We start from the raw sequence: 26,853 nt of genomic DNA on the forward strand, positions 1-26,853 counted from the left end.
ATAAAAATCCTAGAAAAACATCTATTTCATTTACATCATTCAGAACATAGGCATGGGCAAAGATTTTATGATGAAAATGCTAAAAACAATTGCAACAAAAGCAAAAATTGACATGTGGGATCTAATTAAACTAAAGAGCTTCTGCACAGGAAAATAAACTATAATTAGAGTGAGCAGACAACTTATAGAACGGGGGAAACTTTTTGCAATTTATCCATCTGACAAACGTCTAATATTCAGAGTCTACAAGGAAGTTAGACAAATGCAAAAGAAAAAGACAAACAACCCCATTAAATAGTGAGCAAAGGACATGAACAGATACTTCTCAAAAGAAGATATTCATGTGGCCAACAAACATATATAAGAAAAGCCCAACATCAATCATCCTTAGAGAAATGCAAATTCAAACCACAATGAAATACCATGTCACACCAGTCAGAATGGTGATTATTAAAAAGTGAAGAAACAACAGATGCTGGTGAGATTGCAGAGAAAAAGGAATGCTTTTACGCTGTTGGTGGGAGTGTAAATTAGTGAAACCATTGTGTAAGACAGTGTGGCAATTCCTCAGTGATTTAGAAGCAGAATTACCATTTGTCTCAGCAATCCCATTACTTGGTATATACCCAAAGGAATATATGTCATTCTGTCATAAAGATACTTGCACACATATGTTTCTTACAGCACTATTCACAATAGCAAAGACATGGAATCAACCCAAATGCCCATCGATGATAGCTTGGAGAAAGAAAATGTGGTACATATATAGCATGGAATACTATGCAGCCACAAAAGGAATGAGATCATGTCCTTTGCAGAGACATGGATGGAGCTGGAAGCTGTTATCCTCAGCAAACTAATGCATGAACAGAAAACCAAACACCACATATTCTCACTTATAAGTGGGACCTGAATGATGAGAACACATGGACACATGAAGGGGAGCAACATACACTGAGGTCTTGTTGGGGGCGGTGAGAGGAGTGAGAGCATCAAGAAGAATAGCTAATAGATACTGGCCTTAATACCTAGGTGATGGGTTCATCTATGCAGCAAACTACCATGGCACATGTTTACCTATGTTACAAACCTGCACATCCTGCACATGTACCCTGGAACTTAAAATAAAAGTTGAAGAAAAAAAATGTTCTGCCATCCAGGCTTTGTTATTTCATTTATATGATACAGGCAGATTAGATTTATTATAATTTTTAAGGGCCTTAGGATTTTTGGAATGGTCGATGAGCATTGACTGAAGTTGAAACTTAAAGTCACTACGTGTATGAGCCCCTAACAAGAGAGTCAGCTTGTTCTCCGAGGCTTTGAAGCCAGACATTGACTTCTCCTCTGTAGCTATGAAATTCCTAGATGGCATATTCTTCCAATACAAAGTTGTGTTGTGTATATTGAAAATCTGTTGTTCAATTGGATACACACAAACTCAAAGGTGGGAACAATAAACACTGGGGATCCCAGAAAAGAGAAGGTGGGAGAGGGCATGGTTGAACAACTGCCTATCAGATGTTATTCTCACTACTTGGGCAATGGGATCATTAGAAGCTCAAACCTCAATATCATGCAATATAACCATGTAAGAAACCTGCACATGTACCCTCCGAATCTAAAATAAAATAAAATGAAAGAAAAATCTGTTGATTAGTGTAGCCCCCTGTATTAATTATCTTTTTTTTTTTCTTTTTTTGAGACAGATTCTTGTGCTGTCACCCAGGCTGGAGTGCAATGTTGAAATCTCGGCTCACTGCAACTTCTGCCTCCCGGATTCAGGCAATTCTTGTGTCTCAGCCTCCTAAGAAGCTGAGATTACAGGTGTGTACCACCACACCTGGATAATTTTTGTATTTTCAGTAGAGATGGGGCTTTGCCATGTTGTCCAGGCTGATCTTGAACTCCTTGCCTCAAGCAGTCTGCCCACCCCAGCTTCCAAAAGTGCTGGGATTATAGGTGTGAGCCACCACGGCCTGCCAGCATTAATTATCTTAGATCTGGATAACTTGCTGCAGCTTCTCCATCAACATTTGCTCTTTCACTTTGTACTTTTGTTTTATGAAGATGGCTTCTTTCCTTAAACCTCCTGGAGCAACTTCTGCTACCTTCAAACTTTTCTTCTGCAACTTCCTCCTCTCTCTCAGCCTTCATAAAATCGAAGAGGGTTAGGGCCGTGCTCTGGATTAGGCTTTGCTTAAGGAAATGTGGCTGGTTTGGTCTATGCAGACTACTAAAACTTTTTCCATATTAGCTATAAGGCTGTTTTGCTTTTTTATTATTCATGTGTTCATTAGAGTAGCACTTTTAATTTCCTTCAAGAACTTTTCGTTTGCATTCACAACTTGCTAACTGGCACAAGAGGCCTAACTTTTGACCTATCTCAGCTGTCAACCTGCCTTCCTCACTAAGCTTACTCATTTTAGCCTTTTGATATAAAGTGAGAGACTTGTAACTCTTCCTTGTGTTTGAATACTTAGAGAATATTGTAGTGTTGTGACTTGGCCTAATTTCAATATTGTTCTGTGGAAATAGGGAGGTCCAAGGAGAGGAAGATATATGGGAACTGCCTATTGTTGGAGCAGTCACAACACACATAACATATATTAATTAAGTTTGCATCTTATATGGGTGTGGTCCATGGCACCTCAAAACTATTACAATAGTGACATCAGGGATCACTGGTCACTGTAACAAGTACAATAATAATGAAAAAGTTGAAAATATTTTGAGAATTACAGTATTGTGAGAATGTGGCACAGAAACGTGAAGGGAGCACATACTGTTTGGAAATGGTCCTAAGAGACTTATTTGATGCAGGGCTACCAAAATCTTTAATTTGTTAAAAAAAAAAAAGAGCAGTATCTGTATAACACAATAAAGTGAAGTGCAGTAAAACAAGGTATGCTTGTATTTATACACTTATGTTCATAGCAGCATAATTTGCGATAGCCAAAGGTGAAAACAACCCAAACGTTCATTGACAGCTGAATGTATAAACCAAACGTGCTATATACACACAATGGAATATTTTCAGCCTTCAGAATAAATGACTTTCCAACACATTAAAACATGGATGAACACGGATTGAAGATATTATGCTGAGGGAAATAAGTCAGTTACAAAAGGACAAGCACTATATGGGTACACTTATATGAGGTACCTAGAGTAGTCAAATTGTTAAAAACAAAAAGTGAAATAGAAAAAAAAAAACAAATTGATAGAAACAAAAAGGTCTCCAGGAGCTGAGGAAAGGGAAAATGAGCAGTTATTGTTTAATGTGCATAGTTCCAGTTTAGGAAGATGAAAAAGCTCTGTAGATAGTGAGATGGTTGCAAAATAGTATCAATGTACTTTATGTTCCTGATCACTAATGCTACATAACTAAAAAGTGATAAAATGGTAAATTTTATGGGAATTCCTCTATTGGAAAAGAGGCAGAAGCTGTTGTTTTTATTATTTACATACATTACAAATGTAACTTAAAAATGAGATTGATTTTGTGGCTTCTTGAGAAACCAAATGAATAAAAATGGAACTAAGGGGTGTCAATGATAAACACAGCCAAACATTAGGTAAATTGTTGAGAAAAATACTTTAGCTGGTAATAACTATTGCAGTAGGGAAAAAAATCCAGTGGGAACTTAAGTCAACTTAGATTCATACAGAATGACTGGGCATTTTAAAGGGAGGATGAGGAAATAGGGAGAGGGTGAGTGGAAGCTCAATAGTGCCAAGGAAAGAAAAAAAATTTTAAAGTGAGCAGTTTGTCCACGGGAAACCCACCTGGGTTTGCTAACTGGCACTAACTGGCACTTGTGGGAATTAGGCTGCTCTTTTCCCACAGACACTGAGACAGGGGCCCTAATCGTCAGGTGTTGGCTGAAACAAACTTTTGAAGATCTTGAGTTTTTTCAGGAAGGCACTTTAAGAAAGGCTAATATCATCCTATGTATGCAGCCTTGAACTGTTTGAAATGATCGAAGTGTTTGTTCAAGTGTTTATAGGCCAAAATTGGCAGGTATATTCAAGAAATAGGCTCCTCTGTGACAGGCTAGAGTTAGGTAAAAGAGAATCTTTTTTAGAGGTTAAGCATCTTCTATAAGTCATATATTAAGGAAATTACACTTCCTTGGGATCTGAATTATAAGGGGAACTCAGTAGGTCAAGTGTAAGTTTGTAATAAGCCAGTAGAATTATAACAGTTTTTCTCATTTTTCTGGTCACACATGCTTACAGTCACTTAAAAATACAGGTATTTGCCAACACACAGGCTTACCCTTTTATAAGGGTTAGCTGCTATATCTTTATCCAAGAATGTCCATTCCCTCCTCTGAAAATTTTTAGACTCATTGTACCAGCCTTCAATTACATTTGATCATGAGACAGGATAAGATGACAATTGTATATTTCCTTGACATTTACTATCTGAAAAAAGGAAATAGGGCTGGGCCATACCCTACAAGAATATTTTTCTCATTTTTATTTTACAAATGCTTCACTGATCATCTAGGCAACATCTAGAGGGGGTAAACTCAGTTATATCCCTGTTGGCAATCTTCTTTCTTTCTCATTGATAAATAAGTATGTGGTGCCCAGGTTCAGTGATAAGGTGATAGCAGGAGATGATAAACAAGCGTTGAAATCAGATCAACCAACCTTTCAGTTTCTGTCTCTTTCAAGCTAATGGAGATGAGTGAAACCAAATCAGAGAAGCTTAAGAATTGTAACAGGGTCCATGGCTACTCTGAAGCCATTCTATTCATTATGTAAGGACCATGAATGAAATAAGCATCTGTTCTATTTAACCATCCACCTATGGTGTGGGCTTTTCATCCAGCATGGTATTTAGGAATGATCTTCCTTTCTGTGGGCCAGGGAAAATGCAAATTGTCAACTTATTGAACCCAGTCCCACATTGTTTCCCAGGGCCACAGTTTTTCAGTCAAATACTCATCCACCACTCCACCTCCACCTCCTCCCACATCTCAGGCACTTTTTGGTAGAGTGGCCACGTCTTCTAGTTCAGAGTGTCCCAAGGTATGTGAAAACTAAATCCAGGAGGTCTACCTAATGATAGACTTGCCTTTCTCTACACAATATCTGAGTTCCTTCTCTGAAAAACACCCTGCTACCTACACCAAGGAAATTAATACGGCTAAGGAAAACACATGACAGTGTATTCATTTCTTGTCTTTACAACAACCACCAACAGTAGCCAACTCAGCTTATAGTGTTGCTTCTCTGTGATAGGCAACATAAGTCTTCAAAAGGCCATTCAGATTTCTGCCCCATTTTAAGAGAATATGAATTTAAGTAATTCAAAAGCCTGACATTCTGTCACAAGGGATTGTGAGGAGAAGACAAGAAAGAGAAAGAAAGTTAAAAAAAAGAACTATTATTTCCTGCCCTACCTGTTCATCCCTATCTCTGGTAGTTTCCATCCTCGATGGGGTAGTGAGCTTTAGAAATATCTAGATAGATATGGAAGCAGCTAGAAAATTGGGGGTATTTGTATACTTTCCTCAGAGAATAAGAAGGAGTAAGCAAACTTTGAGGGAAGACTTGAGTTAATGTTTTACAATGTGTCCTTGGTAAAGAAATAAATCAAACTGCTAGAGCCCATGTCCTTTAATATGGCTTGGGTTAATAACTTTTCAGATACCATAGAAATGGCACACAAAATTGCTAAGGGTGCTCAAGAGTAAACAAGAGGTAGAGAAAATCCAAGATAACAGTATTTTATTTTAATTTGCAAAGACAGATTTTAAAAAGTATTGTACTGCATTAGACCAAATTTGCTACGTTGAATTCAAATTTATTTTATTTTTTTTTCAAATTTTTTTTCTCCACTATTTAACAACAAGACTAGTGAGGAAAGTTAGCTCAATTCATAGAAAATAAACAAATCAATATTTTCCCTACACTTTTCAGTGTAATGTTAGCCATTTGGTGATCTGCAGAGTCAGGTTGGTAGGGCTGTGTTGGGCTGTGCCCACAGTGGAAACCTTAGCCACCACCACCTACTACTGATGAAAAGCACCAGCCAGTCCTCTTAGTTCCTGCACCCAATGTTGCTTTCTAAAGAGCTACTTTTAAGAGCTACTTTCTTTAAGAGCTACTTTTACTTGCTATGTATTTTTAAGGTGGATGTGTGATAAAATAAGGTCATATATGTGTCTATATACAAGTAGTACACTTGAGAAATAAAAAAAATTCTTGACGAGTTACAAATGCTAAAGCATACAATATGGTGGAATCCTTTTGTCATAAGAGTTTTGGAGAATAGCTAAAAGAGCTTAGTTTTATTCAGTTTTGCTACTGAAAATTAATTTGTCAATGATATTGCTCAAAGATTACCAATAATCTATAGATATAGAAGTTCCATTAGTACTTTTTATTATTTTATAATAAAATATTCTTGTAGATATTTTTAATATCCACTTGTGTAGAAAGTACTAATGGCTTTTCTGAAAACTAGCAGTGAACCTAATTTACATGGTTATTGTATTGCCATGAGATGGGCTCACCTTTGACCCCTTAAAAATGTTCTTATGCGCAGATCAGAAGAATTGCCTATCGACAATTCCTAAAGCTAAAGAAATCCTAGCGGTAATATATTGTGGGTAGCTGAGACAAGTGCATTGAGTGGAAACCATCTAAGCATCTAGCTGCCTGTCCAGTCATTATTGCATTGCTCAAATATTCTATAATTTTTAGAGCTTTGATTCCCTTATCCTTGGTGACCTGAATTTGGAACCTATAAATGTGAATATTCAAATTAAATAATAAAACCTGTGTATTAGACCATATTTCACTGTCAAGTATGGGTACATATGCAAATACAGACTGTATGATGTAACTTCGTCTTGCCAGGAAATTAACAACCTCTGGAGAGTTTTGAGCACATTGGGCCATACAGAGCCGCTACATATCCCTGCTTGCAATTTTCCACTCCTGTTCTTTGATCTGTATCAGTTTACACTGCTTTGACATCATCTTGGCCTTTTGTGCAGCATCTTTACTCCAGTTCTATAGAGGAAGAGTAAATATCAAACTCATGATCTTATTAAAATTTCCATGATGAGTCTAGATTATTTTTTAAAACCACATCTAGCAATATCCTCAACTTATAAGCTAAAAATTTAAATAATGAAATTACTCTTTTATTTATGGTAGAAAAAATAAAAAGTTCGTTAAATTCACAAATTCAAAATTTGATAATAACAATCAGATTAGCCTCTCTTTCTGATGTAGTAAAGACTTAAGGAAATGCTTTCAGTAGATCTACCAAGATAGAAATCCATCACATCATTTATTTGTAGTTTTACCTCTGACACATTATTTTTTCTCGATATCTCAGTTTCTTTGACTCATAGTTCATATTAAAACATTTGTTCCAAAGGCTTAATGTGATAATCAATGCCATATAATTATTATATGGCAAATCCTGCACTATGTCCTGAATTAATAAATGGTAACTATTTTTGGAAAGCAGTATAGTATTGGGCATCTATATTTAAAATTGTGAATAATAAAAATTAATAGGTAACACAACACACTAGAATCTGTTTTTAAGTCTGCAAATATTTTTTCTTACTTTTTCCTCACAGCAACTCCAAAATGGAGGTACTATTGTTATCTCCATTTACAAATTAGGAAACTGAGGCACAGATATGCTCTTGGGTACTTGTCAGCAGCAGTTGTTCTACAAGTAAGGTGAAAAGTAGAACCTCTTTATCACTAGGTATTGGATAAATAATCTCCCTAAGATTGTTTCATCCTCTCTCTACATCGATTTAAAGGACTGCCACTATATTCACATGCAAAATATTGCCAAAAAAAGTGTGAACATTGTTTTTTCAATAGGCTTTTATGTAAGTTATTTAGCTACACATTAGAATAATTTTAGAATGACAACCTAACTTAGAATTTCAGTATTTTCTCTTTTAGTGGAAAAAGTCTTAACTATGATATGTATGTGCTGCCATCTGATGATAACTTTCTAGGACTACATTTCATGTTAATGAATTAACTAAACTACAGGATGAATGAAATAATTCATTAGCCTGACACTGTGTAAAGACATGCTTGTCAGGTTTTAATTTTTTCATGCAAGAAAAGACACATTTGTTACAGCCTGTGTCTAAGGAACAGAGATACAACGCCATATTCAGTTCTCCCAGGAGAGGGAATATTGTCGCACTTGTTAATAAAGATAACTTGCCTATTACGACCAGGTTACCATGTACTTAGAACAGGAACTTACCTAGTTAAATCCCAACTGACTGCTTGTTATGGATGCAGTGCATCATCATTCTGAAGGGCATATTCGCCCAGCAGCTCGGAGTCCTGCCCAGAAGCAGCTCTACTGTCTGCCCTTTCTGAAAATTGCCATAATCCCTTTGCTGGGCAAGCCCACTTCGAGAGCTGGTAGACGTACATTTCAGGCTACCTTTCTCCAGTTCAGGACAACTCAGAAGAGCTTTCCTAGTTTTATAGCTTGCCGGGGGATTAGCTAAGGCTTGTGTTGTGACTATATCACAAATCAGTTTCTTCTTGTGCTTAATCTTGCTCCTTGACAGGTAAATTATAAACATAAATCTGTAGATTGTAGCCTAATAAACATTCTGCATGCTAATTTCCATCTCAGAGTAAGCTTATTATATCCAAGGAAACCTTCCTGTAACACTAATTATATCCAGTTTGTACTTCAGACCACTTTGAGAAAACTATCTAGGATATTACCTCTGATTACTGCTGGTAAAATACTTCTGTTTTATGATACATCCAGGAATAAAGCCACGAATGTGTACTCATCATTGCTGCACGAAAGCTATGAATTCTAGCTTTAACAAGTGATTTTATTTAATCAAGTTATCACTTTAGGTAATGACTTCTTTTCTGTTTTTGAAAATCTCTGCAGGCAGTTATGTTTGGGCCTGCACTCCAACTGTAATTATATCAAGTTCACCCCACACATCCCATGCATTGCTCATAAAACAGCTTATTCTATATTCTCCTATTTCCTTTGAAATGTCACTCAGTTTTAGTGATAAACTTAATTTATAATCTTGTTACTATTTCATGATTTTGTACCTTGGTACTTGAATACATGCATTCTTATAATATTTTCTAATGTCTCCTTTGTACTTATCTTAAATCCCCAGGAATAAGGTTTCTAAAACCTTATTTTTAAATAAAAAAATGAGAAAACTTATTTTTAAATGAGCTCATATAAGGCTACATTTTTTATTGATTCTTCAATCTTGTTAGTACTAACTAGGCACACTTACTTGCTCATCTGGCAACCAAGGAGTTTGGACCCCATTTGTCCTAAGGAAGAAAAGTGGTTAAGAGCAGAATACCTGGAGCTGGCCCACTTCCATTGGAATATGGGCTCCAATGCTTATAACTTTGGATAAGGTGCTTAATTTTTCTGAATGTCAGTGTCATTATCTGTAAAATGGAGATGGTAGTATTATCTACCTCACAGGATTATTGAAAGAATTAAATGAGTCAATGTAAGAAGGTACTAGAAAATTGCCTGTCAATAATAAGCACCATATGCATGTTAGCTAAAACCCTTCCAACAGGGGAGTGCTTATGATAGCTATTGATTTGTATTGTTTTGTTCAAATGACATTTTGAACAAAGATTAAAATTTTGAAATTCTTTTTTATTCTTTTGTTTCCTTCTTTATGTGATTTGTGTGAAGAAATTGTTCATTAGAATCACCCTCCAGGGCCTGCACTATTTCTAACTCTTGTTCTTTAGGCCAGTCCAGGGTTCAAGAAGCAGGCTGAAGGTGCTCATAAACCTGAGTGATACTGCTGGCCAATGAATGTGAAGCTAATTACCTCATGCGCCTGATACTTTCCTAAACTGGTCTTGTGGAAGAACATAGGTTTAGAGTGGAAACACAGTTTCTCTAAGCTCTTATGAAATGCAATGAAACTAGAGAGTAAATTTACCTACATTTGTTTATCTGACAACATCAACAGGCTAAATATCTGGATATCTTAAATCTCAGATGAGTGTCTTAGCCTCTGGATTACTGCCCAATGAGGAAAGCTATGAAATGCATGGATAACTTGTTAATCAGTATTTGCCATATGTGCTAGCAGCATCAGCATCAGTTGGGAGATTATAGTGGCCTCCATGTCAGACCTCCTAAATCAGAATATCAGAGAAGGGGGCCCAGGTAAGTGTGCTTTACTAAGTTCTTCGGAAGATTCTTAAAGACAATGAAGTTTGAGAAGCACTATCTTAGGGTATATAAGCATGAAGCTAGACTGGCGGAGCTCTGTCATTGACTAACTGTATGATGGTGAGAAAGTTGCTTATCTCCTCTGAGCTACTATTTCTTTTTCTGTATCATATGTTTGTTGTGAAGATCAAACTTTTAGTATATTGCAAGTGCATGGAACTTAACAAAAACTCAGTAGACATTATTACTATTATTGCCAATATTGATGTTGCTGTTTTTTAGGTCTTACCATCTGCAGCATGTTGCTGGCTGGTGAAATGACGCCTCTCCTGAGGGTGTTATATGCGTTAATAATTTCTTCTTGTACAGCTGGTGATTCAATGTTTGTTATTTAAGTGGTAAAATTGTTCACTACATTTATTAAATATTTAAATGGTAAATAATATAACTGCAAATAAACAATGGATAAAACCTAAAAATGCTACATAACAAGGCACCAGTTGAGATTGCTTTTAACAATTTTAGAATCCATAGTAGTAAGTATACTGTAAATGTATGTACAGGTATATAGTTTTCCATAGCTATACCTTATTTAGGTTATAAACATGTATATTTTGCATAAATTCCTTATATATTGTTTTTAAAAACAAATTGATGAGAGGGCACAGAGTTGGTGCTCATTACGTCTAACCTCAGAAGCAGGAGACAGATTAGTTTACTTAGTCTGTTCCATTTTTAGAAGCAATGATTTTTTTTGAAAAGGTTTAAATCATCAAGCTTCAGCTAAATTTTTAGAGTGATCCAGATAAAGGGAGACAAAGGAGGATGAAGACTCATGCAATCAGCTGACATTTTTCTTAGGCTGATTTATTTAACATGTAGTTCAGCCTCCACAGTATTCTATTTCTTTTACAGAATAATTGTGTGTTTTACAATTAATGGCATCTTCTATTAATGAAATACTTTATTATATTGATTTTCATTCCTAGGTTACCATACTTCATCTGCCAATGCATTGAAAACTTGGAATGTAAATTAATTCAGCCATTGTGGAAGATGGTGTAGTGATTTCTCAAAGACCTAGAAGCAGAAATATCATTTTATCCAGAAATCCCATTACTGTGTATACACCCAAAAGAATATAAACCATTCTATTACAAAGATACATGTGTGCATATGTTCATTGCAGCATTATTCACAATAGTAAAGACATAGAGTCAACCCAAATGCCCATCAATGACAAAGAATATGTGGTACATATACACGATGGAATACCATGCACCCATAAAAAGGAACAAGATCACGTTTTTTGTAGGGACATGGATGGAGCTGGAAAGCATTGTCCTCAGCAAAATAACACAGGAACAGAAAACCAAACACCCCATGTCCTCACTTACAAGTGGGAGCTAAACAATGAGAACACATGGACACAGGGAGAGGAACAACACACATTGGGGCCTGTTGGGGGGTGGGGTGGGGGAGAGAGAGCATTAGGAAAAGTAGCTAACTCATGCTAGGCTCAATGCATAGGTGATGGGTTGATAGGTGCAGCAAACCACCATGGCACATGGTTACCTATGTAACAAGCCTGCACATCCTGCACATGTACCCCAGAACTTAAAATAAAAATAAAAATTCAAAAAAACTCAAGAAAAAGAAAATTTGATTTCTCATTGTAATATTGAAAATATAAGTTAATAGATGTAAATTGCAGGATATTTACATCATTAGAAGCAAGTTTCATGACCGATAAATGTTTGTATGGGACAAAATTCTAACCAGCCTATGGAGGTTGAGGAGACTTCCCTGCTATTTTCACTAATTTTACCCAGCTTGTCTTTCACAAGTATGAATCTTGATGACACCATATGACCCCACATCTAGGACAACCTGAAATGTGTGTTTTATTGAAGCAAGTTTTTGCCTATGTTTACTGTAGAGATAATTTTATAGCCTCCTATATCCTGCTGTTGCTCTTGGGCAGGTTTCCCAGGTTTTGTGGGTGAAGATGTCCTCTGACTGATTCTCTGGCAATCCTTTGATGGCTGCTAGCTTAGGCCAACTTCTCTAGAGTGATGACTAAACTAAAGGTAAGAAGATATCAATACATACTGTTAAAGTCAAGAGAGTGCATTTTGAAATCAACTTTGAAATATGACACAACCAATAATCTATTATTTATTCTATTAATAAGATGTTGAGAATTTAATCAAATTCAATTCACCTTTCTCTTGAAAATATACGTAAAATATACATTTTACTAGGCTTGTGCAGAGACAAGATGCAAAGATACGCAATCATTTATATTTCTATAAGCAAATTTAATCACCTGTTTCATGAACAAAATGATGAATTATTCACTCATTTGATATTAACATATACATTTTATGAAGTAATGGTCTTCATTTTGAAACTACCCATGAACTACAAAGTTTGTATTGTAAAAAATTTCCATGAACTTTTAGGATTGTTCTTAAAGGTAAAAAAGTGTCTGTGCAGTTCTATTTACTCATTATTCAATGCAGAACAACTTTTTTTTTAAATTAAGAGATTCTTATTCTATCACATTGTGGAAAGATAAGTAATGCATACATTTTGGCATACCTCTTTTTCTATTATTATATTGGTTTCTACATCTATTTAGCTATTCTTTTCTCTAACATATTACTATTACATAAATATTAAGATAATTTAGTTTTATTGAATTTTCATTTTTCCAATATGGACATTTGTTGTTTCCTAAGTGAATGTAAAGTGCATTAGATAATCATAGGGACAAAGTAAAATGGCTAAACCACTCAAATCACAAGGACATATTTTCTGTAGGTACTATGCATACTGAACACCTCCTTTTCTCTGTTATTAGTTATTATTTCAGGTAAGCACAGAATAGGACAAACCCATGATGTGAGGTCCTACATGGAAATTTTAATTTTATTAAATTGAAGTAAATAAGAATCATTACAAAATAAACAAGGCAAATCATCTCTATCTCAAACTAATCCTAGAAGAGGACTGATATGTTGCTGAGATTCACTTGTGTTTCATATTCTCTTAGAATCCAAATTGTAGCTGCAATTACCTTGCATAACAAAAAATTGTGTTCTAAATTTTTTTGTTTTTCATAAAGTGCTTCAAAAATGATCCTTCTATAGAATTTTAAAATAACGATGAGGAGCTAGAGATTTCAAATCCACAATAACAAAGTTAATTTTCTAATGATACTTCATTACTAAGATTTTCTTAATTTTAGTCTTAGGGAGATTTTTTTAAATCATTAAATAATGTAATGAATTTGTTAATAAAAACTGGAATACAACTTCTACATGCCTGCATAATTATCTTCTAATACACACACGCAGGAGCCTCATTTTCCTTTATGAATTTTGATCACTGCAGAATTATACCTTCCAAAAGGAAATAGAAGAATGTGACTAAAACAAATTCGATTTTCATAAAACACACCTTTCTTTATTCATCACAGTTATGCTATATACTCTAGAGGTCTGCATAATGTAAAATAGATTTTCTCATTAAATAACTGCACATGATTGAATAATGTTTAATGTCTTTAAAATGTACCCTCTGTAATACATCATGCGATATCTTTTACTGCCATACAGGATACAGGCGGGGGAGGAGAGACTTGTAGTCTGTATGGGGTCTAGCTCTAGCAAAGAAAAGGAAATATAATATGTGTTTTTAGTTCCAGCATTAAGTAGGGGAACTGAGGAAAGTTAGATAGAACTAAGGAAGATAGAACTGAGGAGCGTTAGATAGAGATTAGATAGAACTGTGTAAAGGGACACGGATCATTGATTCTCATAACCTTAATAGAAATATCCCTTAAGAATATACGCATTCCAGAAAATGGCCAGACATCACTAATTTCCTTATAAGGTGGAAATTTAAGTAAGACATACTAATTTTCTCAACTTCCTCTACCCCTAGAGATGACAGAAATTAGACCTGAATTTTAATACAGCCTTTTTTTCAATTATAAAAATTGATGTGCCCAAGGATGTTTAATTATTTTGTTTTCTTGAGGGGCACAAGTAAATAGCCTTATTAGGAGATGTCCAAAGTTCATGGGGAAAAGATAGGCTGCTGTACAGGATTTTTGTTGAACTATCTATCTTGCACTCATTCCTGTTGAGATCAAGCCAGTGATTGAGATTAGGATGGATGTAACTGGGGTAGCAGTGGGGAGGGGAATGAACTTTGATGAAACAAGTGCTGGCCAGGTCTGGAATTTAGGTCTAAGAAGTCCAAAAAATAAAATGTCAAACAAAAGGAAACATCAAGAAAATAAAAGGAGGCAAAAGAAACTTGTACCTTGACATGAGACGGGTGTCCTGGAAATAGATTTAGAGCATCTGCTGCTCTTACTTTGGCAATTGTAGAGTAATTTTAGAACACTGCTGGAGGCATGCTGAAGTGGGAAGCCAAAAACCTAGAACAACAAATATATTTAAGTCTGGCAGCCTCTATGCCTTGACAATTAAAATAGATATAGCAGAGAAGGAAGAAATTATGAATACAGCAGCAGAGAGGTTACCTTGTGAGAAGGAATTGTCCATTTGCGGGAACAGAGAAAAGGGAGGAAGAGACCATTAACTGCAACATAAAGCATCTCACGTCTTGTGACTTTCTTCAACTCAACCTAAAGCAGAAAATAAATAAATAAATAAATAAAGTGAGAAGTCTTGTCTGATGCCTTCAGATATGCCAACAAAGCCAAGAAATATATTGATTCAAAAGTATTTAATCTTAGGAGAGGAAAATAACAGTGGAACATCATATACTAAAAGAAACTGAACTATTTAAAAAATCAATACAAATTGTGAAAAGCACAAAGGTTGTAAAAGAAATAAACATAATGGAAATCTAAATAGTGATCAAGCTACTGTAAAACATAACTGCTTAGCAATATTGGAAATGAAATAAAAAATAGTTAAAATAAAAACTCAAAAGGATAGGTTGCATAGTTCATCAGTTATATAAATAGGTAAAGAAAGAGTGAGTGAGTTGAAGCAAGGAGGTGCAATGCTTTCAGAATGCATTGAAAAGCGACAAAGAGAGAGAATGATAACAAAGTCAAGATATGTGAAAACTAAAAGAAATTATCAAGATCCACCAGTGATAGTCATAAAAAGAGAGAAAGTATAAATAAATGTGACAAAGTATTTGAGAACATGATTATGTATCATGAAAAGTAACATAAGATCTCACATAAAAAGAGGATTATGCCAAGAATGGTGGTGCACTCCTATAGTCCCAGATACTCAGGAGGCTGAGGCAGGAGTAATTCTGGAGCCCAGGAGTTCAAGCCTCTAGTGCACTATGATCGTGCCTGTAAGTAGTCACTGCACTCCGGCCTGGGTAACATAGCAGGACCCTCACCTCTGAAAAATAGAGGGAGAGAGAGAGAGAGAAAGAGACAGAGAGAGAGAGAGAGGATCATGCATTATACAAAACAGCTAAGATTTAAGACACATACCTAGAAACATCACAATGAATTTAAACAACACAGCAAGAAGGAAAATTGTTTAAAGTTTTCAGAAAGGAAAAATAAGTCACATATAAGAGAAAAGACCTAGATGGATGTCTAGTTTTCAAAATACTCCTGGGTATTTTAAACAAATTTGTTAAGTAATTGCAGCTGTATTTTATATTTTGAACGATTGCAGTCATGACAGGCATGTTACAATGGCTTCTTTGTACATAATATACATTACTTTTTATATTTGTTTAGCAGCTCCTTTTATCAGGTTTAATAATTTCACTTCCATTCTTAATATATTATGAAATATCAAGATATTAGTCCAATTAAAATTTATTAGCCAGTATGAATGAAGAACACATTAAAACTCTATTAAACAGATATTTTTAAAAATCTGGAAAAATAACTGACACACATGTTCATGGGTGAGATGGTCTGGCAATGAAAGAAGCAAATTTTTCTCAAACAATCTATAAATAAATACAAAGACAATCATAATCCATAGGATTTTTAGAGGGTGGATAGATGAATATATTGTAAGTTTTAAATGGGAAAATAAGAACTTTTTAATAGGGAAATTTAAGAAAGATAATAAAAGAGCCCCTCACCCTATCAGATATTAAGACAAATATGAAGCTTGAATATTGAAATCACAGAGAAAAAGGCATAGAATGATTATTCTATGAACTAGAGATTATTATGTTAAGTGAAATAATCCAGGCACAGAAAGACAAACATCACATGTTCTCACATTTGTGGGATCTAAAAATCATAGCAATTGAACCAATGGACATAGATAATAAATAGAAGGATGGTTACCAGAGGCTGCGTAGGGTAGTGGGGCGTTGGGGAGCAGGTAGGGGTGGTTAATGGGTACAAAAATAGCTAGAAAGAATGAATAAGTCCTACTGTTTGATAGCACAATAGAGTGACTATAGTCAATAATAATTGTACATTTTAAAATAATTTGAAAGAGTGTAATTGGATTGTTTGTAACTCAAAGGATAAATGCTTGAGGAGATGAATACCCCATTCTCCATGATGTGCTTATTTGACATTGCATGTCTGTATCAAAACATCTTATGCACCCCATAAATATAGATACCTACTACATATACGCAAAACATAAAAATCAAATAAATAAATAAATGAAAAGAGAAAATAGTTTATAGGGTAAATAATATTTGATAAATTATCTTACTGTAAGGGGAAAAGTAGAAAAATAGATCCTCAGCTAACCTAAATTATTTTTTAAAATATTATAATATATGAAATATGTTGTAGGAAAGAATTCAGGAGCAAAGAAAACTGCAGGTCCAGGAGTTTCTACGAGTACATGCTCATGTAAAGGGGTTTATGGAAGAAAAGTTAAGACATTTTTAACAAACAGATGAAGACTACTAAAGGAGGTGAAAACCTGAAAGATGAATATTAATATACAATTAATAGCAAATGGGTAACTTATGACCATATTTTAAAAAACTCAAATTACTTGTATTTGTTCAAAACAAAATGGTTTGTGCATTAAACAGATATTATTAGATATTGCTTGTTGAAAATATTTCCATGGTTCAGATTATACTGGAGAAATCCTGTGTTGTTTCTTTGTGGCATCGTTTTATCTTTTAAGTTATCTTTTCCAATAGACTGGGTCCATATCTATATTAGTGGTACCATCAATAAATACGCTACCTTCAGCGTTTTAGAATTTTCTGAAGGCAACTGAAAAGCAGGAGCTTGACTCGCAAATGATCACATACTGTAGGTGCTTCTTCTTCGTATATTTGCAATTTTTATACAGTATAGATGCTGAACTATAACATTCCATATAAGTAGTTTGCAAATGCGCTTGACAGAGTAATAATTTTTTAAAGAAAATAACAAAGATTCATAACAAATAGAAATAGACAATACTAATAAAAGGATGCCTCAAACGTTTAGTTCTTTATTGTTCAGTTGAGAGCAACTTCTTGACAGAATTTTTTCTATCGAGAGGGTTTACACATACCATATGCCATAGTGATTTCTCAGCTTGCAAGTATGTTTCATAGTCCCGAACCACAGTGAAGAACTTTTTACCCAGATTTTAAAGCCCCACCAATTAGAAGAATTGCTTGTGATATATATAGCAGGTCAGGAAACCTCTGTTTTCTTGCATCTGTAGATAATTGACCTGCTACACGGCGAACTTAAGCAAAATCTTAATTCATTCAAGCAAAAAAATGCAGGTTCACTTAGTGGTAGGGTAATGGCCAAGATAGAGGAGCCACATTCTCTCAGGTCCTCCTTCTTAAAACTGAAAAACTTTAGCATACATAACAAACAAGCATAGGAAGACTCTAGAAGTGAAACTAAGAAAGCAGACTGCGTAAGGACCTTGGACTTGAGTATCAGCATGAAAATGACTTCTCTGAGTTTCCTTTTTGCTTCCCATATATACTAGACAGAGCACTGCAGAAGTCTCAACCCCAGAACCACGAACAGGATCAGACAAAAATTAAAACAAACAAACCGAAACAGAACAAGGGAAGCCTGCTCAACTCAGCCAAAGGGTTAAGAAGGGTGAAATAATAAAAAAGAAAAAAATTTTTAGCCATAACTGTCTGACTCCAGACAGACAATGAAAAGACTGTCCACAAAATGCTTGGAATGGCTTCAGTAGAACTCAGCACAGGGGTCATAACACCTTACAAACTTCTGAAAAATTAAAGCCAATGAAAAAATTTAACAGGCAGAGAGAAACAATATATACCTATGGAGGAATAACAATTTTAGTGACAGTAGATTTCTCTTCCGAAACCACAGAGTTCAGAAGAGAGTGGCATGCTTTACAAGTGCTAAAAAAAATAATGATTAATCCTGAATCTTATATCCGGTGAAAGTATACTTCAGGAATAAAGGGAAAATAAAGGCATTCTCACATAAAGAACAGTCAGATAATTTATTTGTAAGCCTACTCTTAAAGGAAGGCTAAAGGATGTTCTCTAGAGAAAAATTAAAAGAGATGATAAGAGAAGTTTTAAAAATTTAGAAAAGAAAATATCAGAATGGATAAAAATGAGAGTTAAATACAGGAGACTTTTCTCTTCACGATTTTCTTAAAATATTTGTTGGTTGAAGCAAAAATTGTTACACCACACATGGTGATGTTTAGTATATGTGAAGTTAGTACTTAGTATAAATATATTATTAAAGTGGGAGGAAAAGGTACCTAAATAAAAGTGAGGTTTCTACCCTTCACTCTAAGTGACAAAATATCAGTACAAGTAGACTGATAATTTAAGTATATATATAGTACACACACACACACACACACATATATATGTAGAGTAACCACTGGAAGAAACTATACAAAGTGATACACACATTAAAATTAAAACACATTAAAAATGTGCAAATAACTCACAGGAAGGCAAGAAAAGAGAAACAGAGGAACCACAAACAGAGAAACAAATGAAAATAAATAATATAAGGCCAACTTGAGCCTAAATACACTAATAATTTTAAAAAGCACAAAGAGAGAAAATGGTGGAGAGAATATCAAGATGGATCATGATATAGTTCAGTAAAAAATTGAATTTGAAGCTTGGCCAAAGTGAGAATTCTGCTATGACAACATCATTTAATACATTATATTTAGATATGCACGTGGATACATTTTCAGTGATAGTCATCACGAGAACATCAGGCAAGGGAAATTTCAATGATACTTGAGTCTTCCTGAATACCTCTGCGAGGCATGATGGAGCAGTGGGAATGGTGTTAGACTCAGTCCAAAGGAATGGTTAAAATGCGATAAGAACCCCATCGAAGCTCTCACATAGTTTCAGACACAAAGAGGTATCAGGGCTAAGACTCCAAACCAGGTCTGTTCTCTAAACTGAAACATGTCTCACTTAGAAGCTCATTCTCTATCATGGTTCTAACATTCTATTTATTATTTGACAGCTCTATGCAATGCTTAGTTTAACAAGTATTTAAAAATCCTGTTCATAAAATGGTTGGAATGGATGAGAAAGAAAAGAACATTTTGAAAAACCTACATTTCATGTGTGTACTTTCCACATTAATCTTCTAATAACTTCCTGTTATAGCTCTATATAGTGATATACTATTTTATGGCATCTTAAATTTTGGAAGGAGCTATTCTTTGTGTAGGATCTCTCTGTTACTTTCAAGCTATTTAACCATGAAGAAGTCATGTAAAATTTTGGAGTCTTAGTGTCTAAATATGTAAAATTGTAATAATAAATCCCACCACAAAAGGCTATATGTAGTTGAAGTGATACCATATAAATAACATAATGTATTATTAACATTCAGCATAATTCTAAATACCTGAATATAGTTACTGTTTGAAAAAATGATTTGACATTTACAACCTCAAGCTAGATACCTAAATGCAGTTGAGATTTGCAGAAATGAAATAATTATCATGCCTCTTCAGAGATAATTTAGCTTTATTTAAAGAACATATATTTTTGATAAGTCTTTTACTAAATAATATTCTCAAGTTTTTTGTAATATAATTCACTTATATGCTTAAAGAAGCTCCAATATTCACAAAATTTTATCAACAAATGACACTCCTCCCCTGAACTTTTTCATGTACTAGAGGTATTTACATAAATAATTCATCAAGAGTGTTATAGGGTGTTGTACAAATTAAGTAAAAGACCAGAGATGGTATTTATGGTCCTTTTGTGCCCAAATGCTTCATTCTAAAAGGGTTACTAAATGCAGTGTATATTGCTGTGAATGCCATAAATACCACCTCATGGTCTTGTTTCGGAAGTACTTTTCTGGAAGGTTTTTGCATTTAAGTGGTAATGAATTCTGAACTTCAAGTTCCGTGAAGCCGGATAAAAACATTTCTATTCCATTTTTACATGAGGTCATTGGTTTCACAGTATGAAAATTTCTATATTGCTTCATGATTTTTCTTCCCATAAGAACATGCAGTAACTACAGGCTAATATAAGTATAAGGAATGTACCACATTCCTACTATGATACAATGGTTTCCTGTATATGATCCCAGAACTGTTCTGGTATCACCATTCCTTTAGCAGTGTCCTTCCTTGTTAAGGAAAACACAGTATTTACCATGGTGTCCCAACTATTTAGGCTTTGAGCACATTTCAAAAGTCCACTATTACCTTGCATGGCAATTATCAGTCTGGACACTTTGAAAGATTTTATTTTCTTTGAAGGATTTTATTTTTATTTTAGTCTCCATATAAATCTATATAGAATATAGTATATATTGTAGTGTTCTTATAATGGAGAGTCAAGAATGTGCTACCTTTGTTTGGGGCCTCATTTAGGCTTTCTTTTCAAGTTACCCAGTAATCTAGATCTATTTTGTGCCACCCTGCCCTCCACTGCCACCTGACAACCTAATCAGATTTTTGTTCTGAATGGTGACCTTTTCTACCTTTGCTTCACAGATCATCCTGACTTTCATTCCTACATGTAAACACACACACACACAAACACACACACACACACACACAGAGAGAGAGAGAGAGAGAAACACATATCTGTTTTGGGCTCCTGAGTCTGTGACACTCCTCCCCAGACAGTGACCTTGAAATATACCTAGAGTTTTCATACTATGAGTAAGTGTGCTACTCTGTTCATAAACACTGTTGATAAGCTATGGACATGAGGGTGATGTTGAAGACCATTCCGAAAAATTACACCGTTGTTGGCCACACATTTTCTTGGAAATAGCCTATGAAGCTATTTAAGTCACTTAACCAATATTCATCTTTGAAGTAAACATGGTTTCTACTCCCTCCTGCAAGTGATGTGACACATGGTGGAAACCTAGGGAACTTTCTTTTATATCAACTTTCAGGAGAAAAGAGTGGATTCTGGGGAAAATAAAACACACTGAAACTAAAAACAAATACCAGGTATCGGGCTTTGTTTGTAGCTACACTGTTGGCCATATTTCTTTTTCTTTTTTCTTTTTCTTTTTTTTTTTTTTTTGAGACGGAGTCTCGCTCTGTCGCCCAGGCTGAAGTGCAGTGGCACTATCTCGGCTCACTGCAAGCTCCGCCTCCCGGGTTCACGCCATTCTCCTGCCTCAGCCTCCTGAGTAGCTGGGACTTAAGGCGCCCGCCACCACGCCCAGCTAATTTTTTGTATTTTTAGTAGAGACGGGGTTTCACCGTGTTAGCCAGGATGGTCTCGATCTCCTGAACCTCATGATCCGCCCGCCTCGGCCTCCCAAAGTGCTGGGATTACAGGCGTGAGCCACCGCGTCTGGCCCCATATTTCTTTAATGTTCAAATTTACTAATGTTTATGTCCTCATTTGAAACAGGCAAAGATTTGTGCTTCTTGATCACTGAATATATTAATATTTTACAACACTAAGAACTCATTGTTTAATATTTTGTTTTCACTTTCATTCCTCTACTTACTTAAAACGTGTGTCTGAAAAGGTTTAGCTGCATTTTTTTCAAATTATGTAATTTAATAAAATGAAATCAAAGGATTAGATATTTCAAATAACTCACAGCGGCATAAACTGTTTCCAGTTATGATATTAGAAATGTAAAAAATCAGAAAATGCTTGAGTGAAAGGAGGAATGAGAGCAACAGAGGACATAGATGGAGGAGGGAAAGACTGGATCATGTCATTTGCATTAGATTCTATAATTTTGACTTTTAGAAAACTGCATCTCTCATCAAAAGAATATAAAAACTTTAATCGTTTTTCTAACCACCTGCATAGTATTTCATATCATGGATCATTCCTAATTTTCTTAACCATTTATTGCACTTACGTGTATTTTTATAGCATTTGGTTTTCCTTTATTATAAATAATGCTTAAGTAAAAATCTTTTTATAGAGATACATTTTTGCATGTGAGTATTTCAGTATAATACATTCCTTCATGAGAAACTAACAAACCAAAAACCATGTTATTTTTAATATCACTTGGTATCTTTAAATAGGGGTCTTTCTACAAACTTTTAGTTCCCACTAATGATGTATTGAAATGGTTGCCTCTTCCCACTTCTCTGATGGGTAGATTTTAACATATAATTAATTTATTCTTGGCTGGACAGAAAGATAATCCTAACTATATTTGCAATACACTTTTTTGCATTATGAAAGAGGTAACTTTTCTGTTTAATGGCATGTGCATTTCTGTATCTATTTAGTGGATTTCTCTCCTTTTTTTTCTAATGTAACACTTCATTATTATCAATCTATAGATTCATTTTCTATATTTATGTAAACATACATAAGTCACATAGATCAACTATGTATTGACCTTTTAAAATAAAAGATTTAAAAATTAATCTTAACCTTTCACTTGCTGTACTTCTGCCTTTATACATGTTTTTTTTTTTTTTTCCAGTGAAATTACTATCTTCAAATAAATACTTTCAAGATTTCATGTCATGATTTTGTTCAAATTTCCTGCCCTAGTATCTTAATACTGTTTTCCAAAAATTATCTTTCTCATATGTAAATATCTTTATCAAAACACACATCTTTAATTTAATTTTAATTTTGGTGGTCTCTACTGAATAATTATTTTCCAAATGAATTTAGGATAAACATGTAAATTCTATAAAAGCTCTTCTTGATATTTCCATTCTGATTGCATTGAATTACTAAATAATGTGGTGAAATCAGGTATTTCTACTAAATTGAATGTCTTCTTTAATCAAAGGTAGTTTTATACTATAGATTTCTGTGAAAGCTCCTTTATTGTATTAATAAATTATTCCATACTTGTTATGTTATTTGGGTTGGGGCAGAGACTGTTCATTTATCACCATAACACTTGTTCACTGTTGAGTTCACAAAAGGGAAGAGTCCAGAGTGTGCCGCTCAACTATGTCTGAAAGGCAGAGCTCAGGGACTGGAGTTTGAAGAGAATGAATAATAATGCCAGCTAATAGTTATCGAGCACACTTTAAGCACAAGATACCTTTCTAAGGATTTTACATACGAACTCATTCAATCCTTAAAACAAACTTATGAAGTAGGTTCTATCTCTTACTATAACTTATGGATGAGGACAAAGAAAAATAATCTTTTTCAAAGTCACAGAGCAAGCACATGTTGTGTCCTGAATTCAAACCAGCTGGGTGACACCTCTGCTCATGCTCTTAATCTTTGTATTACACACTTAGAACTATTTTTTTTTGCTTTTACTACTGTGAAAGTACAGACTGCCACTGGATATTGTTTCTGCTTCAGAATTATTTGTTATTATTTATTCTATATTCAATAACATTTGGAAAGAGGTGTAAGACTGTTTCCATTTTTTAGAAAGGTGTTGCATGGTAAATAAGAGTTCTTTCTCTGTTATCTAAAATAGCTTTTTAAATGATTTTCCAAACAATATGTGTGATTCTGAAAGCTTTTGAGATAATAGAAGAATGGTGTACATGAGGTCATCCACCGCCCCCAACCTTCTTCATTACAGGGTACTTTTCACACAGTCAGTGTGCTCTGAGATATTTTGGGGGGGGAATACTTTTTATATTTAACAAATACAATTTATTGTGAAATAAGCCAACATATTATTTAAATTTGGGTAATGTAGACAAATGAGGTCAAAGTTTTGTTACTTGCTTATTTGATTTTCCTTAGACGTAGGCATACCCTTCCGCCTCCTTCCCCAACCCTTAAGAAATATTTGAATATGCTTACTCTTATGCAAAGTGGGAAGAGATGTGATTGGAATGCAAATTTTGAGAAGTATCATGTTAATTTCTAGAAAGAGCATATTGTAGTGTAAGAATACAGTAACACTGCCTGCCAATATGTTACAATAGACTGCAGGATTAGTTGGTTATCTAGCATGCAAAATTCAGAACTCAGGGCTCTAATTTAATCACTCTAAAATCTAATGCTACCTTGGTGAGGTAAGAGAAATCATAATACCTGGTAATGCAAAAATGAGTAAAGATTTTCTACAGCACACACATTTAATTTTCTTAGGGTAAATTATTACTTTGATTTTTGTAATGAGTTCCATTTATTAAATATTTCAGCTATAAAGTACCGTCCTACTTACTGTGTCCCAGGATGAGTCACTGTTCTCCTGATGTTAATATGTCCATGATTGTGCTAATGACAATTACTCAAAAGATAGATACAATCAAGTGGATAGATCTAACATATGTAGTTTAAGTAAAAAGTGAGAAAGGGTCTGAAGGATTTACATGGGAGAAATGCCCATAGATCTAGATGGAAAGACATGGGTCATGTCAAGAGGGCATCATTCTCAAATTGTCCTCTTTTCTTGGAGCCACACAGAATTTTTGTACCTGTGACGAGAACCTCTGTATGATGCAGAAAGGGTTTGAGGCATGGCTTACCTGTTTACTTTTGGAAAGTGGGTGATGTCTTTTTTTTTTTTCCAAACACTTTATTGAAATGAGTAAAGAAATATACAAGTAGGTAGAACTGCGTATAACTTTGGTATAATGTTAAAATTTGACCAAGTATTTCTAGCCTTCCCTTTCCCCATGTCAGGCCCTTCAATATTCCCTAAGGCTTTAGTGCATTTTACGTTAGTTGGCCTTAACTGTGCTCTTCCATTGTGTTGAAATAATCATAACCTTTGCAACCCTGTTTACCCAGAAGATGTTCCTCATTCCACCCTAAGGCTTTCCTGAATCTCCAAACAGAAGCTATTTATGCTCATCTGGCAATAATAATATGTGACCCATATGTCTTTAGGGACTTATTAATTTCTCATATTATGCTATTTTATATATCTTTTATACTGCCTTTGCAATGAAATGAAACTATATTCCTTCCATATATATAAACATGCATCTTGTATGCAATCAGTACTGAATACATATTTTGTTAAATTAATGGCATACGAAGTTTTTTATTGTTTCTTGCTTCACAAATGTATATATAGATGTGTCAATAAAACAATGAGACATTTAAACTACTTCCAATTAAGTGATATTTACCTTGCAAGATGAGACTGAACTCTGTTTGCTTTGTGGATTCCTTTAATGATTGATTTAAAGTAGAAGTAAAATTTTAAAAGTGAAGAATTATTACTGGATGTTAGTTGTGCAGAGAAGATAATCAGAGTGGCTGAAAATATGGGGAAGGCGGGGGTGGGAGTTTAACCACATAAGGCCTATTTTAGCCCAGGTTACTGTTGAGGGACCCAGTTACACCATAAGTTGATTTATGCCAGCTTAAAAACTATAAATCGCATGATTTAAATTTAAGGCAGGTGTTGGACTTGACCTTTTACTCCAGCACTAAGAAAGTTTAAAACAGTGTTACTTCAGGATGTATCAGGATGGGAGTTAAGGTCTCCAGCATGATTAAAATCAGTGAAATTTAGCAGAAGCTACTGAACTATAGCAAAAGACATGAATCCAACAGACATCTCCTCCTCATCGTCACAGCATAGAACAGTTGAAAATAACAAAGACCTATTTTATCTCAGTGTCACACAGACAAGTGGCTTTACAGAATAGGATAGTTGTTGAGTGGTTGCATCCCAGATAATGGACTTGTATGTCACAGTCGAAGTATTCATCATAGTAGATGCAGGGGTTAGCTGAAAGAAAATAGTATGGTTTTACAACACAGTCTTTTAAAAATCGCATTTGCTGAGGAGAGACCATCTTATTAAAGACAAAAAGAGAAATTTTTATTAACAATAGCTAACTAAATTTAATTAGCATAAGCTAACTAAATCTGAATGCAAAACAGGTGATAAGATCATGTATGAAAAGAAAAAGGTAAAATTTTTGTCTTTGTGTAAAACAGGTTTTTATCACAATTTTTTAAATCCAATATAAACAGATTGGAGAGGAATCATATTTTTAATTACACTGTCATTTTGAAAGTATTAACTATGCCATTGCAATATAAAATATTCATAATTTTTTGTCTAATTCTCTAATGCTGCATTATTTAATGGTTAAAGATTTGCTTTGGATTATTAAAAGTAATGTATAACCAATGGAAAATGGAATTAAAAAGCACATATAGGATGGCATATATAATCTCTCCATCCACCCAGAGGTTATCTCAACTAACATTCTAGTGATTTTTCTCACCTTGCTCTATCCTATGGATGTGCACGCACCTACATCCTGGTACATACAGAGGCAGAA

General features: G+C 34.6%; 1 protein-coding gene and 2 long non-coding RNA genes across 5 annotated transcripts in view; 1 reads left to right on the plus strand and 2 right to left on the minus strand.

Moving 5' to 3' along the window:
- Positions 1–26,853, plus strand: part of LOC107975161 (uncharacterized) — a 67,966-nt gene that overhangs the window by 22,432 nt on the left and 18,681 nt on the right. For all 3 annotated transcript variants that reach the window (XR_008548520.2, XR_008548518.2, XR_008548519.2), the window contains exons 3-4: positions 1,710–1,827; positions 12,198–12,303. This is a non-coding gene — a long non-coding RNA (uncharacterized LOC107975161). The remainder of the gene's footprint in view (positions 1–1,709; positions 1,828–12,197; positions 12,304–26,853) is intronic.
- Positions 5,731–15,601, minus strand: LOC740424 (uncharacterized). Its single transcript, XR_169692.4, has 5 exons — positions 15,446–15,601; positions 14,772–14,876; positions 14,549–14,666; positions 9,300–9,339; positions 5,731–7,035 (listed from the first exon to the last, which is right to left on the minus strand). It is a non-coding gene; the product is annotated as an uncharacterized LOC740424 (long non-coding RNA).
- Positions 26,164–26,853, minus strand: part of CRISP1 (cysteine rich secretory protein 1) — a 36,201-nt gene continuing 35,511 nt past the window's right edge. The window contains exon 9 of the mRNA XM_001148958.5: positions 26,164–26,291. Within this exon, the coding sequence (XP_001148958.2) occupies positions 26,164–26,291 (128 nt within the window). The remainder of the gene's footprint in view (positions 26,292–26,853) is intronic.

Source organism: Pan troglodytes, chromosome 5 (assembly GCF_028858775.2).
Source record: "Pan troglodytes isolate AG18354 chromosome 5, NHGRI_mPanTro3-v2.0_pri, whole genome shotgun sequence".
NCBI lineage: Eukaryota > Metazoa > Chordata > Mammalia > Primates > Hominidae > Pan > Pan troglodytes.